The 17,309-nt window shown below is 38.1% G+C and overlaps 1 protein-coding gene across 1 annotated transcript in view; it reads right to left on the reverse strand.

Annotated features, from left to right (window-relative positions):
• The window catches only part of LOC104167618 (myocardial zonula adherens protein-like), a gene marked incomplete at its 3' end in the record, with an annotated part of 21,001 nt that extends 7,560 nt beyond the window's left edge, over window positions 1–13,441 (reverse strand). Inside the window, exons 1-5 of the mRNA XM_009707927.1 lie at window positions 13,432–13,441; window positions 12,880–12,953; window positions 12,347–12,436; window positions 2,666–2,821; window positions 12–104 (exon numbers count right to left, since the gene is read on the reverse strand). Of these exons, the coding sequence (XP_009706229.1) occupies window positions 12–104; window positions 2,666–2,821; window positions 12,347–12,436; window positions 12,880–12,953; window positions 13,432–13,441 (423 nt within the window). The remainder of the gene's footprint in view (window positions 1–11; window positions 105–2,665; window positions 2,822–12,346; window positions 12,437–12,879; window positions 12,954–13,431) is intronic.
• Between the last annotated feature and the right edge of the window lie 3,868 nt (window positions 13,442–17,309).

A 17,309-nucleotide genomic window follows, 5' to 3' on the forward strand; every position in this document is an offset into this window, starting at 1 on the left:
CATATACTTACTTTCAGTTCATTCGTAAGTTGCTGTATTTTTCGTTTCATTTCATCATATTCACCATACATTTTCTTTCTTACTTTTTCTAGAGTTGCTCTCACCTAGTGTCAGAAAAAAAATCAAATGCCTTTATCAAACTTACTGATGATACTGTTTATACTGTCCTTCATTGTTACTTTCAGTAATTTCAATTATTAATCTACCTTTTCATCGATAGCAATTTACTCTTAAGAACAAGACAAAAAGTTAAGTGTCAAGATTTGTCTACATAGGGATGATAAGAATAAACGTCTCTGAGTAACTCTCAGCTTCTCTGTATACACTTAAACACTTGTAAATTAATAATTTAAATACTGAATTTCAATTAAATTATGTCTAACTCAATCTAACCTGATTACTAAACAAATTAAAATTAATTTGAGCATATAATGTTTTATTTCTGAAAACAGAGATCCACACATGGATTTAATACATCTTCATACTTTTTAAAGTGGTTAGTTAGCTTTCCCTGAGTATCCTTTGAAGACAAACCCATTAATTTTGGACTTTCAGGTTTGTATCTAGCTAAATAATATATTAGCATAATTTATCAATGCAATTTCAAATCTGAAGAACGGAGTACTCAATTCTATTTAAGAACTATGGATGTAATTATACTTTGCCTTTCTAAAAAAAAAAAAAAAAATAAAAGAAAAAGAAATTTAAAAAAAGCATGCTGGAAGCCAGCTTGGGTTTACATGCCATTGCAATCATGCACAGAACCAATCTTCTTAAGAGCACACATTGTAAACACTAGTTAAATGTTTGCCTACAGTCTTAACTTCCAGCTACGTAATTCAAGCTCCTTTTTCTTTCCTCTCACCTCTATCAAACACAGACTGATTGCAGATAATCTAGGGCAGTGAACTTACCTTGTCTCTGCATAGGCTTGGGGAAGGAGCGAGGGGAAAACATTAGTAGGGCCTTGTACAAGAGGGGATGCTTCTAGCAGCTCTGCAGTATACCCACTCCCTCTCAGAAAGAGGGGCATTGGCCACCAAATCTATGCAAGGAGTAGGCACAAGCCTATGCCAAACTATGTGCTCCCTTTAGGATGAGAAACATGGAAGGAAGCCAACTCCCATGGCTTTCCTCAGGAAAGCACCCCTCACCCTGTCCCTACCCACACATATGCACATGCGCACACACACTCTCTTGCAAGGTACAAATTTGACTCAGATACAAAGGAAACTGTCAGCAGTTCTGACGTGGTACAACTTTTTTGGTCTATTTAAGTCAGCACATACGTGGCACAAGCTGAGGACTCTTGTTTAAGACTCTGCTTTTAAACACGAAACTTATCTGGCAGACCAAAGTTCACAAATCAGCATAGCTGAACACAGCTTCCAGAAGACGGAAGAGCAAGGGCCAGTACATGTTTTCCCATGTCTTTCCCACTTTTTCCTGAAAGTATCAGTACCCTGAAGACACGCACACAAGACATGCAGTTCACCCGGTCTGACACAGCCCTCCACGCCACAAGCCGTCTGTGAACAGAAGAGGGCAGGGAGATGGTCCCAGTCCAAGCCATCTGCACCATGTACTGGCAGCAGTGCAGCCCAGGAGCTGGACCTGCCATGTCCCAACTGCCCCATCCCCTTACACCAGCCCAGCACAGCAGATGAAGTACCCAGGCAGGAAACCAGCAGCCCTGGCAGCTCGTGTGCCTCGCCTGCGCCGCAGTAATGACATGCCCTAACCCTGGGTGCAGGAACCTGACGGTCGTGAATGCTGGGAGCCAACAAACTGTGAGTAATAAAGGAGAGAAGCAAGTGCTGATAGCTAGAGACTAGGCAGATGCTAAGAGCACACACAATTACAGTCTGTTACACCGTTGGCTTGACTCACTGTTCCTCCCTTTTATATCAACTCAGTTTGCACTCGAATCAGTGTAACACAATAACCATTGACCAACAGCTTCCTAGGTGGTGAAGGCAGATGGAAAGAGATCAAATTATTTGCCCTGGGCTAATTATGGGGTTATTGCCAAAGTCTGAGAGCCAAGGACTGACAGACAAAGAGATGCTGAGTTTCAAGCACAGAAGCCAACAGCATCAGAAATGCCTTTTTTTTTTTCTTTCAGGAGAGCTTCTGTCAATTAGGATAAATGAGCATGCACAGATAAAGTAGTACAAAGTCATCCTTATTAGGCTGACTATTTTAAGGCTGCCCCAAAATATATTCAAGTGATTTTACTATGTCACCTAATTTAGGAACCTTTTCAAAACTGCAGGGCTTGGGGACGGGGGAAGCAGAGTTTATCCTTTCAGGTGTCTGCTTACATAGTTTCTTCTGTATCACATTTGAAACGATGAAGGCTTCAGGACAGGAACCCCAAGATGCGTATGGCAGTTTGCTTGCCCAGCTGTAGCCCAGTCAGCAAGCATTAACAAGTGTCACTTGGCACAGAGGCCCTGAGTCTGGACCACACAGTTCCCAGGTATATAGCATGCTTTTTTTCCAACTCAAATAACCAACGAGGCAAGCCTTTAGCTTCAGAGTAGGTTCCCAATTCAAATTCAGGTGTTAGGCTAGACATCAGTTACTCCATATATACTCACAGCTCTACATGAATATATGGAAAGGATATTTGACAAATTTTGAAGCTGAAAGCTTAACTCACTTCTTTAATGTAATTCATCTCCTCTTTCAGCTGATCAGCTGACCAGCCATAAACCACCATTTCTCTCTTGTGGTTGTTGTCAGTTCGGTGTACAACGCCATACACCATCCCATGAGACAGCTTCCCTGGAGACATGCCATTTGGTACATGGTAGAGCTCCTTAAAAGTAAAAAAAATAAAATAAATTAATTTTTAAATCAGTACTAGGAAAAAAACCCCACCAAACAAAAATACAGTAACATAGGGCCAGGAGAGAAAGCCAACTATAGTGAAAGCACAACAGTACCTAAAAACACTAGTGCCCAAATGTTTGGGGGTCAAACTGTCAACCTTCATGTTTTTGGGAAGATCAATAACCAATTTGTAATTGGTAGAGATGATAGAGATGTCTAATTTCCATCAGCTTTAATGTAAGTGATATAGGTACAGCTAGAGACAACAGATTGGATTTGTGCAAAGAGCAATAGAGGCATGTGAGAGAAAAAGTTATCCTGGCTTATTTTCATTCACCAACATAAGCTGCTTTTCTGCATTCTTCCAGAGCATTGTCAGCTCTCACAGTTCCCTTTGAACTCTTGCAACCACAGAATTGCCCCTCACTCCTCAAACTCCCTGCTGCAGGAAATATAAAAAATTCATAAGTTTAATAAAAAATTTCAGAAAGTTCTCAGAATAAACTGAAATTAAAACATTCTAGGCAAGGTTCCTCAAACAGAGCCCAGAAAAAAAAAATAAATCTGTTTACCTTGGAGATAAACAAAGACGACTTTTAGTTTGCATTTAAAGCTAACTAAGGACCTCCAAAGCAATCAAACATTCATTTCAGGACTGCATTTCTCTTGCAGAGTTGTAGAACTGACATTCTAAGAGGCAAAGAAGCAAAGTTATGAAACAGCATTCGTGTGGGTGTTCCAGTGTTATTAACTATTGTAAGATGATAAAACTTTGAAATCAGGTCTTGATAGGTAAATAGGGTGTTTTAAAGTGCCTATATTTGTTATTTTAACGATCTGCAGAAATTTGTAAAACGTACTTGTAATAATTGTATGTCTTACTTTAAGGCACTCTTTGCAACAGACTCCTCTTATCTCATCAATACACTTAGTAAGAAAAATATTCATGCAAACAGTAGGAAAAATTTCCCTCAGCATGTAAATAATTATCTGGAAGGTCAGCTGTAACCACCTGACGTGACTACTCACCTAGCCTCCCTTCTAATCAACCCAGAGAAACATCCTTCTCTAGCAATCATCTGAAATGAGTCAGTCTCCAGGACTACTAGTTTATCTTCTTGATGACAAAGAATTTAAACAACCAGCTTAGTCAAAGACATCCACATTATGACTTCTTAAAAAGAAGGAAAAAATATTCTTACCTAACTTTGAATATTTGCAAACCAGGAACCTAAAATTAGTGATTATTTCTGAATAGAAAGTTAGAAAGACACGATCTTGGAAACACAGCTGTTACTGCTTAGCTTTGCATGTTGTTTTTGAAGGGCCAGTGCTGGGGACAAATCAGTTATAGGTAATTTTACTGAACTTTTTTTCTCACACTAGATATACCAGGGTAGAGCTAAATCTGAGAATATTTACTGCATTGACCTTAGAATATGTTTGGGTTTGGTTTATTGTTCAGTAATAACAGTGTATGAAAACTGACAAATTTTGAGATTCTTTACTAAATTAAGAGTCTAAGCTATGTCTAAATACACTCTTTGACACCACACAGAGGCTGGAAAAGACAAAGCTCAGCATCTTACATCCATCTGCAGCTGCATTCTAGAGACTCTCCAGTCCTTACCATGACATATGGTGACGATAGCCTCTGAAGTCTAAAGCAGTAGCACTTTCAGTCTTTAGCAGCCAAACTAACACAACTATAGTGGCAATGTAGGAATAAATACTTCTTTGGTCAAGGAAAAAAATGAATGGGAAAATCTAATTGCATTTAGAAAAATGGGTAAAGATAGATGGTCATTTTATATTGTGTCCCTCCTGCATGGCACTGAGATTTTCTCAACTTTGCAAATCCTACATGTTTTCCTTTACTGTATCATTAATAGCTTAACCATTTTGCTGAAGCTCTGGGGGTGTGTGTGCAGGGCTGGGAGGGGAGCAATCATGGAGCAGACACCCAATAGAGAATGTTTCAGGCAAAGAACAACAAAGCTATAAGCAACCATTTAAAAAGAAAGCCTTAAAACCATTTAATAGAAAAACATTGAGCAATCAGCCCTACATATACATGATATCATTCTGCAATTTGAAAACATTATATGCAAAGCTTCATATCCAGATAATCAGAAGTTTCATAATTATGTATTACTAGGTTTTTTGTTTTGCTGTTTGAATGCACACAAACAAAAACCCTACATCTGATTTTTTGAGATTAGAGAAAATATAGAAACTAGATGGGAACATGACTCAAAATTTTTTGTGTTTGTTTTCTTCCAGGGTTGTACAGTTTCTTTGATAGTTTCATTGCAGCTCCTCCCCTGCATCTGGATAAAGGGATTACATACAAGTTTCCATCTTCCTGGTAACCAAATGAATAATCACTTTGATTGTTTAGAGGTTACTAAGGTGCCAGACACTAAATTCATAAATCCATACCCTTTACCCATGATCATTCATTTTTTATGAGGTGAACAGCTGAATACCAGCAACTAACAAGATTCTTTGTGCCTCTGAAACATTAGCAGAATTGTTTAAAGTGCTGTTTGCAGAGTTCCGTATGAAAATTATGACCAAGTTCCTTATTTTTAGAATATTATAAGCACATCCCTAAGGAATGCTTTGAAGGATTTTTTCCCCCCCTCTAAGTCAGACCTACAAATTCAGACCAATGTGTTTGCAGCTGGAGAACCACCCATGGCACTTACATATTTCACAGATTAACAGACTTAAATTTACATCATAATGGGCAGTACATGCAGGATTAAGCATGCACAAAACCAGACCAGTTACATGTATCTTGCAACAATTATAAACTTGCCTGTTGTCTATATTTGAACAAGCCTCCCAAGATGCCTTTGTCACTTCTCTTTCAGATTAAAAGAATCTCCATCATCTGTTGAGTGTTCCAGTTCTACTATGTGCCACTTAAAATACAGGATATTGCTTTTGTCCCCTCCTTATTCCTCCTTTGTATCACAATCCCCAGGCAAGCATCTGTTAAAATTTCTGTACAGTTCTTGCTTGATTTAAAGCTGTGTGAACAAACAGCTATACAAATAACTGCTCTCATATTTCTTCAGTCTTTTTCCTTGCTGTTCTATTCCAGATATGCTTTCCATCTACTCCTCCTTTTTTCTGGTTGGTAACTCTTGATTTCCACTCAATGACCACTTGTTTCAGGGTTCAGCATATGCCCCGACAAAAAAGGGCTAACCTTATGCAGTTTCCTCCTAGAGGAAGGGTTGCAATCAGAAAACTTTGCTCAATGCAGGGCTGAGAGGTGGATGGGTTGCTTTGCTTGTGGACTATTTTTTAATAAACCTTTGCCTCTAAAGGAGGCCTTGCTAAATGGCTCAGTTCTCAAACTGCTCCACAGAACTGCATCACTAAGTATGTATCGAGTATACTCTCTGCCAGTTTGTCTCCTCTCTTAAGCTACTTACATTATTTTTCTCCCTTCCATGTTTTTTTCCTTTTACGCCTTGTCCTCTGTCCTTCCTCTGTCACGTGTTCTCTCTCTCTCTCTCGTTTCCTCTTCCATCTTCCTCTGTCACGTGTTCTTTCTCTCTCTCTCTCTCGTTTCCTCTTCCACAAATCCTGGATTTTCCCTATCTCCAAGGACTATAGGGTGCTTTTTAAGTCAAATACTTTTCATTGTTATCCTCTATGTCCCATACATATCTACTCTCAGAACTAAGACATTTTTCTGAGAAAGTCCTTGCCTGTCTCCACTGCAATCTGCAGCGAGGCACCTCAGTGATGGTAACAGAGTAAGTAAATACATGCAAGTGTTTAGGAGCAACTAAATACTGTAAGCTAACCAGAAAAGTGCTTGAAGATGGGAGGTTTCATTACATTAGTTAACCATTGCTGTTTAAGGTCAAAATATCAGCCAGCTCCAGAGTACAGAGAAGTTCTTGCTCCTCACCTGTCTATGCACTGGCTGCACTGGAACAAGCACAGTTGTTGGCCCAAATTGTGCTCAAAATCCCTTCTAATGTGAGCTGCTGATCTGAAAAGGCAGACTTATCTTAAGCAATTTGTGAATATTTCTTTGTACCTATAGTCAGTTACATGACAGTCCAAGGTAACAGCAAGAACACATCATGTTAGTACACATGAATACTATAGCAGCTTCCAGGAACATGCTTTGTCTGTGTTGCAGCAACAGTCATGTTGCACTTGGTGTGATCACACAGCATGCACTAAAGAAACGCAGACTGTGTTTACTTACTTAACAAATATTTAAAACAGAAGCCTACACCCCAAGGTTGCAAAAGTCTTGATAATTGCCATGCATCCTGTTTATGTCTCTGTCCAAGGAAGTAGCACAAGGAGCATGAAACAGGTGAAGCAAAGACAGTATAAAAACCAAACCCTAGGTATGAGTTGTTAGCTGCTTTTTGTATTGTCCATGGTTTAACTGCATTATGTAAGTAACACTGAGGGATGATTTGCTTCCTAATCTATTTCCATCAGTTTTTTAAATGAAAGTCAGATACCCCCATATTTTATACTTTGTCCTTGCCCCAAAATTAGAAGCAGAAACACAGAAGAAGTATCTTATTTTGAGGAAAAAGGACATCTAATGTAACGATTAGCACAATTCTGGGTTTAGTACTCAATATGGCCTTAAAATTTTGCTAAATCATGATCTTCCGTTTACCTACACCATCTAAAAACTCTTCTTTTAACCAAAACTATTATCAGTTAAGCGAAGCTTTATCTTTTCCTTAACTGCCACATTCCAGAGGTTTCTGAAATACCCAGTTATCTTTTGCTTGGTCATTAGTTATACATGGAACAAGAACATTCACATTGTTACTTAGGTTACATATTTTCTGTGCAGTAAAATGAAAAATTTATAATATTGAGCTCACCAAGGAAAGGTACTGTGCTCTGACAAAAGGTAGCTATGTTTTTATGTTTTTTCATATTCCTCTACAGCCCATGAAACTCATGTTACATTTATGGATGTTTCTTATATAAATAGTATTAAAATAGGGAAAATATGCCAAGACATAGACCTGAGCGTTCTTAAATTCATGACACTAAACACAAAGCATCGTTTAACACATTCCAACTTTTAGGCTTCTTGAAATGTAGAATTTAGGTGCCTATCTCAAAACAGAAGTGACAGGCATTATACAAAGTCATACCTAGTCACTGAAATCTGTAGGCAGAACACCAATGTTTATACACTAAGAAAATAAGATACAACAATACAGCAGTAATCACTGAAGTCAGTGGAATTCTTTCTGTGGTTTTCACGTAGTGCTGTTTTTAAATGAACGTGTCACTTAATTAGTACACATCAAAAAATCAAGCAATCAGTGCTGGAGGTGATGAGAAACAGTAACATCAGCCACCTGTAGCAGGTGAACCACATTTGTTATGACACAATTTCTGCTGTGCTGATGGGAGTGGGCTGGCAGCAGCAGATCAGCAGAGAAAATAGGCACTGTCCTAGATTCAATGTGCACAACAGCTCCATGTTCATTGCACTCATACTCTTTGATCCAGGCTTGACACAAGTTCCTCCTTGATTCTCTCCATCACGTACAGGAACGAATTCCCCTTCCAGCTTCTTTACAGCCTACTTTTTGCTGGGGAAAAAAAATGTTTGCTATGCTTCTGTATTCCTGCTTAAGAAAAAAAGTTTTCACCTCTTGATTGTGATGCTTTAAAAACATAAGAAAATTGAAGAGTTTGAGGAAATATACAGCCAAAGTACCAACTAGAGTTTAAGATTAAACACTGCTCAAACGCTATTGAAAGCCACAAAGACAGGAAAGTGACACAAATTCCTCATTTTCATTCTCTTGTCCATATGTTCAAATGAAAAAGAAAAATCTGTCTATACATATCTCCACATTCTGCCCTCAAATGCATAGCTGCAGCTTCCAATGACACTTCCAAATTTAGCCATGACAATGAAGAAAGGGACTGATGGATAAAAATAAGCCCAATCCCAAACAGGGACAATACAATTGTCTGGTAGTCCTTTATTATGCAAGACAAGCCAGGCTTCAGGACACACAGATTTTGCATACAATCTGACAAGCACAATATTCCTTTGTACTTCATGGTGAAGTAAACAGCCTCACACTACTGTCACCCATTGTCTATCATTAACAGAAGTAACGGAACAAAATCAGGATAGTTTCAGATTTTCTGTACCTAAAGTGCTAACAATTCAGAGGTATTTAGCAGCAGGCTTTTAGTAAAGCAAACAAACCAACCACCCTCTACTTGTGACTTCCATTCTCATATGATTCTTTCAAGGTATCATAGCCTAAATATGAATATAAAAATCCAACTTGACACACAGGAGCACAAGCTCACTCCCCCTTCAGTTTTTGAGATCAACTTTAACTGTGTACCATCTGCCAGCCTTTCACAAAAGACAGGGAGAGGCCATCCTAGTACAGTAATGCCCTCAGCAATTTTGTTGCAACAAAACTGCCCAGCTTCATCACTTTGTTTTAATCTTTTTACACTGGTTCATTTTTATTTAAAAAAGTCAATCTAGAAACTTAATGCACTGATACAGATTTAATGAAATACAACATACATTTTCTGCTAAACTTGGACTACAACAAAAAGGGTTAAGCTAACAGCTACTAACATAACCGATAAAGAATCAGTTCTGATCTTAAATCAAGCTCCAAAACAAGTTATTGGGAGGATCAGTACTAGGAAGACCTTCTGTGCGGTAGATGATTTTGTGACTGAAACATCTTTTAATGGTACTGAGCCCCAGAGAGATGCAGAAAAGTAACAGTCAGTGAGCCATCACTATGTCACATTAGGGCAGCTCAAACTCACCTCCTTCTAATGAAAGCTTTGAAAGAGGAGATTACAACCAAATGTCATGCCATGGTATATTTATAGTTTCCTGGCATTCCCTTGGACACAGCAAGGTCTCTGCTCTCCTCCCTCACCAGCAGCTGGCAGAGGCAGGGAAGAGTCTGTCTCTCTCCAGCACTTCTCCTGCCCAAACAGGAGAGCAGGCTCAGACTGCCTGGTCTGCCTGAGCGCTCCAGCAAAAACTGCACCATCCCACAGATTACCCCTGCAGTTCATTTCCGTAAGTTACACTAAGGTATTTTAAATACCAAAACCATTTTCCGTGTTCCCATTTTCTTAATAGTCAGCATTTTAAAACAGCACAGAATTCTAGGTTCCAACAAAAGACCCGCTGTTAAATTTGATTCATGGTGAAGCTGTATTTTTTGACTTTGAATTGTACAGTGCAAGGCAGAAAACTGAGAAGTTCCCCAATTCCTCTCTATTATCCCTGTTTCCAAGAAGGGGGCACAGTTCTTATAGGACTGTGTAAGGATTATCTAACATTTGTAAAACTTGTTATTCTCAAAGTGCTTTAAGCAATTTCATTAACGTTGAGTCAGTTGAACATGGGTGGATCAGCGAGACACCAGATCACTGCTTTTAGGAGATGCTGCTTTTTTTTTTTAATTAAATTTTGCAGCAAGAGAAAAATATCACGGCATGACTAGTCAAAGAGCCCTATGTACACTATAAGTTACTGTGTAACTAATTCAAATACATAAAGCAATAGATTACCTGGACAATAAAAATATACAAGTAACACATTACTGTCTTGTTTTAGAGACATGAGGAAAAAACAGCTCATCATCAGTGATTTTCTTTTTGTAGCTGCTTCTATACACTATGACTATAGAATCTGTAGGGCTGTTTTTTGAATTACACAAAGACCATAAAACATAAGTAGATGGCATAATTACTCTGTGGTTTTTAATTGCTATGAAATTGACTAATTAGATCCCATCTAGCTCTGAAGGCTGTATGTATGCTTTCGAAAAGTCTTTAAATTGTGCAAAAGTACTGAACTTTAGAAAACTACTCAAAACATACAATAGTTTAATTACATACCATCTTTTTGGTCTCAACTAAAAAGGACCCATCTCTTAAAAATCACTGTGCAATATACTGGAATGTAAGATGAGCCCAATAATGTATTTATTACCTTTCCTATCTTCTCCTTAACATTCTCCAATTTAAAACCCATTTGCCTTTACCTGTATTATGGAGGAAATACAACTCTCATTAAATACAAGGTCTCACAGAGAAAAAAATTGGTCACATAAATAAGCCACAAATTATCCAAGCCGTAATCATTCACACTTCTTTCTTATTGTTACCCTACTCAGCACAGTAAAGTGAGTAAGCTATGAGTCAGTATCTATCCTCCTCAAAAACAAACTTAATACTACTCTTAGGGGAATGGGCCCATATGCTTCAGCCAGCCTGAGAGTTTCTGCAATCAGATACAAACTGACAAGAGACTGACAAAGTAACTGGTGGGGGAAGCTACTCTAAGTGATACAACTAAACACCGCTGTACAAAATGAATTATTACTATTTAATGGTGGCCCAAATTTAGTTTGCATTAAGGCCTCTTTAATCCATTCTGTAAGTAACATTTATAGATCCTCAAGGACCCATCTGCAGTGTATGAAAAGCTGAGTGTATACAAGATTCCAGCATAAGAAATATCTGATAAGGAATCTTTATCTTGATCATTTTCCTTTGCATTTATTTTTATTGCTTTAAAATGTTTGTCTTTCTGAGACATTTTACAGTTACTTTTGCTTCTGAGTACCACTAAGAAATTATTTCAAATAAATCCTATTGTTGTTTTGCTTCCTATTATCGTATTGCTATTCAGACATTGGGTCTGGTAAACTTAGCCAACTTGTTATTTGATTTTGGTTTATCAAAGTGTAAATGTGGTGAAGTTGTGGAGCCTGGCCAGCCTCCCTTTTTAGACTCCATCCTTAAGACAAATTAAACGTCATCTATCACTCTGAAACAGCTCTTAAAGAACAAGTTCCGCACCAAAGCGGCTGTAAGATTTTTTTTGTGTACAAACTACTTGCTTCGACAAAAAAATTGCCCTTCTGAACCCTTCTATGCACATGACCTTCAAATCACTTTCACTTCAGAACAATCTTGAATTCTTTGTTTTGTACTTTTGTACTTCTTATTAGTTATCAAAATCAGCTGACACAGCAAAACACCCAAGTCCCAGGCAAGCCAGCTCCCATACACATTAAGGCTCAAATCTTGCACGCTATTAAGCATACATGAAACATAAAATGCCCTTCAGGTGAGGATCAAGATCCTGTTTAACGCAAGACCCTCCTCTTGACAGCAGTTCCCTACTCTTTAATATATAAATATTAAGTAATTGAGTCTTAAAGGTACCTCAGTAACAAAACACCTACAATCTCTCTGCTGTTCCTCTACCACTGTCCTATTTTACATGCAGTTCTGCTACCCCCAACTTCAAGGCTCACGCCCAAAGCTCACAGCTGACTTGATCAGCTTCCACATGTTCTTCAGTCTTCCAAGATGACTGCGCTTTGGGCTCCCAAAACAACTAACATCAGCTTCTGTGGATGGCAATATTTACTCCTTGTTCATACAGAATTTAACTTTCATTCTTAAAACTTACATTTTTCTTTCTTTCAGGTTCCTTTGCTCCTTGTTCAGGCTGTGAGCTTTCATCAGGTGGTACTGTTAAGCGTAACCTACAGACATTCATCTGAAAGAAAAAATAAAGGTTTGCTTTCAGATTTGTGTTACAAAAAGTGATTTTAATAACTTGCTTTACAGAATGAACTGTACTAACGTTCAAGTTTCGATTTACTATTTTCTACTTTCTGCCACATAGCTGACAAAAGATTATTTTTCAAAGGTTGAAGGTGTTTTTAGCTGGCAAGAAGTAATTCAAGGGCATCCCCATAATTGCATACCTGAAATAGCAAAAATCCATTTCAATCAACAACATGTTCTTACATACTCATAAATGACATTGAGAGCTGAGATAACAGAACAATGAACATAATTTTCTAGTTTCTCAGTTTTGTTTGCAGATTTGGCATACTTTTAATCTTTGAAAGGGATTATTTAGGAACACAAAGTGTATTCTGGAGTGAATGCCTCTTTTCAGTTCAGTATATATGAAAGTATTTGATCCAAGGATACCTCAGAACTGCAATTCCACTGAATGTGAATAGGAATATTATCGAAATCTGATACATACAAGTTGTTTGTAAAAACTAAACCTCAAAATGTTTCAGAGAAAATTTAAGAGGTATTGTTTCCTATGTGATTTCAGAAAAGCCATTCTCTTGCTGAGGAAAGAGGCCAATAGGGTTGATAACTTTCAACCCCCAATTGCAGTTTGCCTTGCTTTTGGCTGAAAGATCTTTGGTGTAATGGTGTTTTTAAAGCAACACATTCCATACAAGAAACTAGGTTAAAACTTTCAGTCTTAGCCCTATTCATGAGACATTTTTGTGGAAAACAACTATAAGTCCTAAACACAGCATAACAAATGATGAAATGAGAAATTTGAAGCTGCACAATATCTTCCTGTGAAATCCCAGCTGTCTGTTGACAACAAACAGGGCTCTTAAAGCTCTTCCTCAAAATGTTTAAAATATCTCTTTCATGATTACTGTGGGCCATCACCACTGTTCTTCTACAGTCCAGCATCTCATCTGATTTAGATCATAGTTTCTCCTAACTACTTACCTTCACTCATGCTGAACGTGTACCTTCTCTCTGAAATACACCTTTCCACTGCACTTGCCTAAGCTAACACCTCATGTCTTTGTCATTACAGCACTTCCTTAAGTGACGTAACCCCCCCAAAACTTAGTATAAAAGCAGGTTATACTTTCATATTTGCTAAAGAATTCTGAAATAATGAAATGCATTTAAAAATGATGAATCCTTGCACATTGGCTTTTGACACTGATTGACTGCTCTGTTTGTTCTTCTGAGGACACCTCTCCCCATATACTGGAGAAGCTGGAGATGCTTCTTGCTTACAAGTTAGTTATCAAGATATATTAATAATAAACTCCTCAACTTCAAAGCTCGTTGATTCATAAGGTAATAAATACCACCTTTTTTCACCTATTTAATTTCCATTTCCCCCTGCTCTTTCTTCCCATTAGCTTAGCAAAGCTCTTTCCTCTTAAAACTTGCCTGTTTACAATGAGAAGGGAAACAGAGTCTGGCATTCTTCCATGTAGGCAAACAAAGAAAGACCAGAACCATAAATAGGAAATAGAACTGAATTTGTGCTGTGCAGGAAGTGATAGACAAGGCCAACTTTTTCTTAGAGTGATTTCAAATGAAGGAAAAATGGACTAAAAGGAATGAAAGGATTGTTAAGACATGAAAAATACCTCAAATAAATAGAAACAGATAATGACTGGCAACTCAATGTTAGGAGAAATGGAGTTGTGTATGATTCTCTGAAGCTGCCAAATGGCTTGCCTGTTAGTCAGTATGGGACTAATTATAGCCAACATACTTCTAGATTCACAGTGCAGTGATTGTAAATAAGTAATTATCCCTGTACCTGTATACCAGTTAGTGAATCATGACTGCCTGTCACATTACAGCAATTGATATCTTACAGGTTACTATGAAGGGAATCACAGCAGCCCAGTACAGATGGCAGTCAAATCGTAACAACTAGGTTGGAAATATAAATTAAGGACAGTAACTTGCTGAGGCTAAAACCACTGTACAATCAAAGGGTTGTTATAACTTAAAATGTTTTTCTTGCCCTTTTCTTTTCACATTGCCTTCTCTATTACCCTGTCCCCCCGAATCACTTTCCCCCTCCTTCCTCATTTCCACTCTAGCTCCTTACTCTTAAAACACCTCAAATCAGTATCATATTTTTGGCAGTATTTCTGACACAAAATAAAGTTTCAGTGCTTTACTTTGCAGCCTGTTGCATGCAAATGCCAAACAGAGGGTGGCATTGGCAATCATCTAAGGATTCCAGCCTTGAAGTCATGCCCAATGAGGCTTGTACAGCAGTGGCAAAGAACCACCCAATTCCTCCCTAGGACAAACTTATACAGGCTGTACTCTTGCTATTGTTTATAACAACAGGACTTCCTCAGCATCCCTGGGGAAACAGCAGCAAACTATAAAGTAGCCATTCACTCCTGCTCCTCCCGGGCCACAGATGATGCACTTCACCTAAGGACAGGACTACAGACCAATCTGTTAAAATTCAGGAACGCTGTAGAGATTGGAAGGGAAAAACAACAGGCACTGCTTTTTCCTCTAACCTCCAGAAGCAATTATGAATACTGTACCTATACTGTTCCTGCTATGCAGTGCTTCCTGAAGAAACCACACACTACCATTTGTCGGCAAGTTTACTTGATCAAATGAATGAGCAGGCTCACATGGAAATTGCAGCAAGCCTTCCTCCAACAGCAAAACACTGCTGCAGTAATGGCTTAAAATGGAAATGAAATCGTAACAGGAAGAGCCTCGACTCAGTGCCAAACAGTGGCAGAATAACATGCAGCTGAGGATGAAGGAGTAATTTCCAGATTGGGTCAAGCAGAAAGAAAACGGGGAGGAGAATGAAAGAGAACTCCCCTAGCAGGGAAAAGTCTGTGATTCAATTTCCTTCAACTGCTGACTGACAGTAAGAAAAAGTGAGGAAAAACAGGGACAGACATGCCTTCCACCCTACCTTTATGTCATTGACATTGTAACTTTGTGAGGGTAACTTTTAAAAGACGTACTGGGTAGACGAACCACCAAGTATCAGACTATTGGATTTTAGTTTGATTTGCGGTATCTGTAGCTTTGGCAAGCCAACAATATAAGTAATCTTAATTGTGACAATATTTAATGTTCACTCCTGGCTTTTTGACACCAACAACCCACAAGTGGTATTTCCAAAGCTCATCTGACGTACATCTTTTGTGGAAAAAAAAAAATGCAGACAGGAAAACAAAGACCGACAGGTTCAGTCCAGCACAACATCAGACAGCAAAAGTTTTCTGAGTGCAATGAAAATTAACAGCTGAAGACATGCTTTTACGAAATTTCTAAGAGGCTAGTGGGACAGCATAGATGAGAGCTATCGCAATATGGCAGTTAAGAAAAAAGCCAATCTAGGTTAGTTAAAAATGTTAAGACTACATGGCCCAGATCCACAGTTCACATTCATGTTTACCATCCTACTCAAATCACTAGGGTGTAACATAAAACAAATACAGATGACAGATTCAGTTTGAGTAATGATCTTCAGCCTCTTCTTCCCCAATTCTAAAAAACAAAGCACCCAGAAAGGCACTGGCCATAGTTAACCATGTACTGAGATAATTACAGAGCTAGCATTAAAATAATGAGCAATGTTTTTATAGAATAACCAAAGTTACTAGTACAGCAATAGAAAAATACAAGCTGTTCTACTAACAACCAGTCCCATTCTAAGATTTTTACAGTACCCCCATAGGGAAGATGTGGTTCAATATTGATCAAGCTTCAAATCAGCTTTAAAGTTAACATCACCAGAATTTAACATTGTTGATCTTTCTAATGATTGATAATAAAATGGTTTGGGGATAACAAGTTTGTTGAGTAACTATCTGCTAACCTACCCGCACAATGGCCAAGAATCACTCCCTTTGTCTAAGCCCCAATGTTAGTTTTAGACTTTTGAAGGTGAACGCAGAAAAGGAGTGGGTGCTTCATTTCAGTCCGTCCTAAACAGCAAAGATGAAAGTACTTTCTTTGATCATTTATCTGTTGATTAGCCTGCTCCATTTATGAAATCTCTGCTATGAGATTCCCCACACAATTAAAGGGCACTTTTCCTGTGACCACAAGCACACAGGAATGTGACACACTTCTTTCATTTATTCAGCAGTTATTGTAACCGTTGTAACTGTTTTCCTCCCCTCTTTTGACAACTCATGGTAAGGGAGTCACATTTCACTTAAAAAAAAAAAAAAAAAAAAAGGAACAGCAGCTTCCCAGTGAGTTTTATTTGCAAATTAGGTTTTTACCAGTTTCCTTAAGAGAATCTATCAAATATAGTTCATTTTACACCATCCCCAGGAAATACATCATGGGGATGAAAATAAGAAAATTAACACTTAAACACAAATTCTCTTAATTTTAACTTCTTTAAGAAATACTGAAACAGGAAAACTCAGGGGGAACATGGAAGACATGTTAGGAACATAACTATGATTTCCAAGTCATCTTAATTTTTCCACATACACGAGCAATTTCATTTTTTACAACGGTCAGGGATTTTTTCCTGTGAAAGAGCCTGACCCTCATGTTATCATGTAAAACACGGCAACATGACATTCTTCATTGTTTCAATTATGAACTCCTATTATCACTACATAATTCAAGAAGCATCATAATCACATGATTGTATTTCTTTGCAAGGACGAGCTTATAATTTATTTTGGTTTTTCTTCACACGTGGAATGTGCACTCACAATGATAGCAGTACGGTTACAGCAGCAAAAAAGGGCTACTTAAAGCAGGGTGGATGTAGAGACATTCCTGTCATATCTGCCAGAGTTTTAACAACTTTTTAGAAGCATTTCCCAATAGATTAATAC

Source organism: Cariama cristata, unplaced genomic scaffold, assembly GCF_000690535.1.
Source record: "Cariama cristata isolate BGI_N322 unplaced genomic scaffold, ASM69053v1 scaffold14859, whole genome shotgun sequence".
In the NCBI taxonomy this organism is placed as follows: domain Eukaryota; kingdom Metazoa; phylum Chordata; class Aves; order Cariamiformes; family Cariamidae; genus Cariama; species Cariama cristata.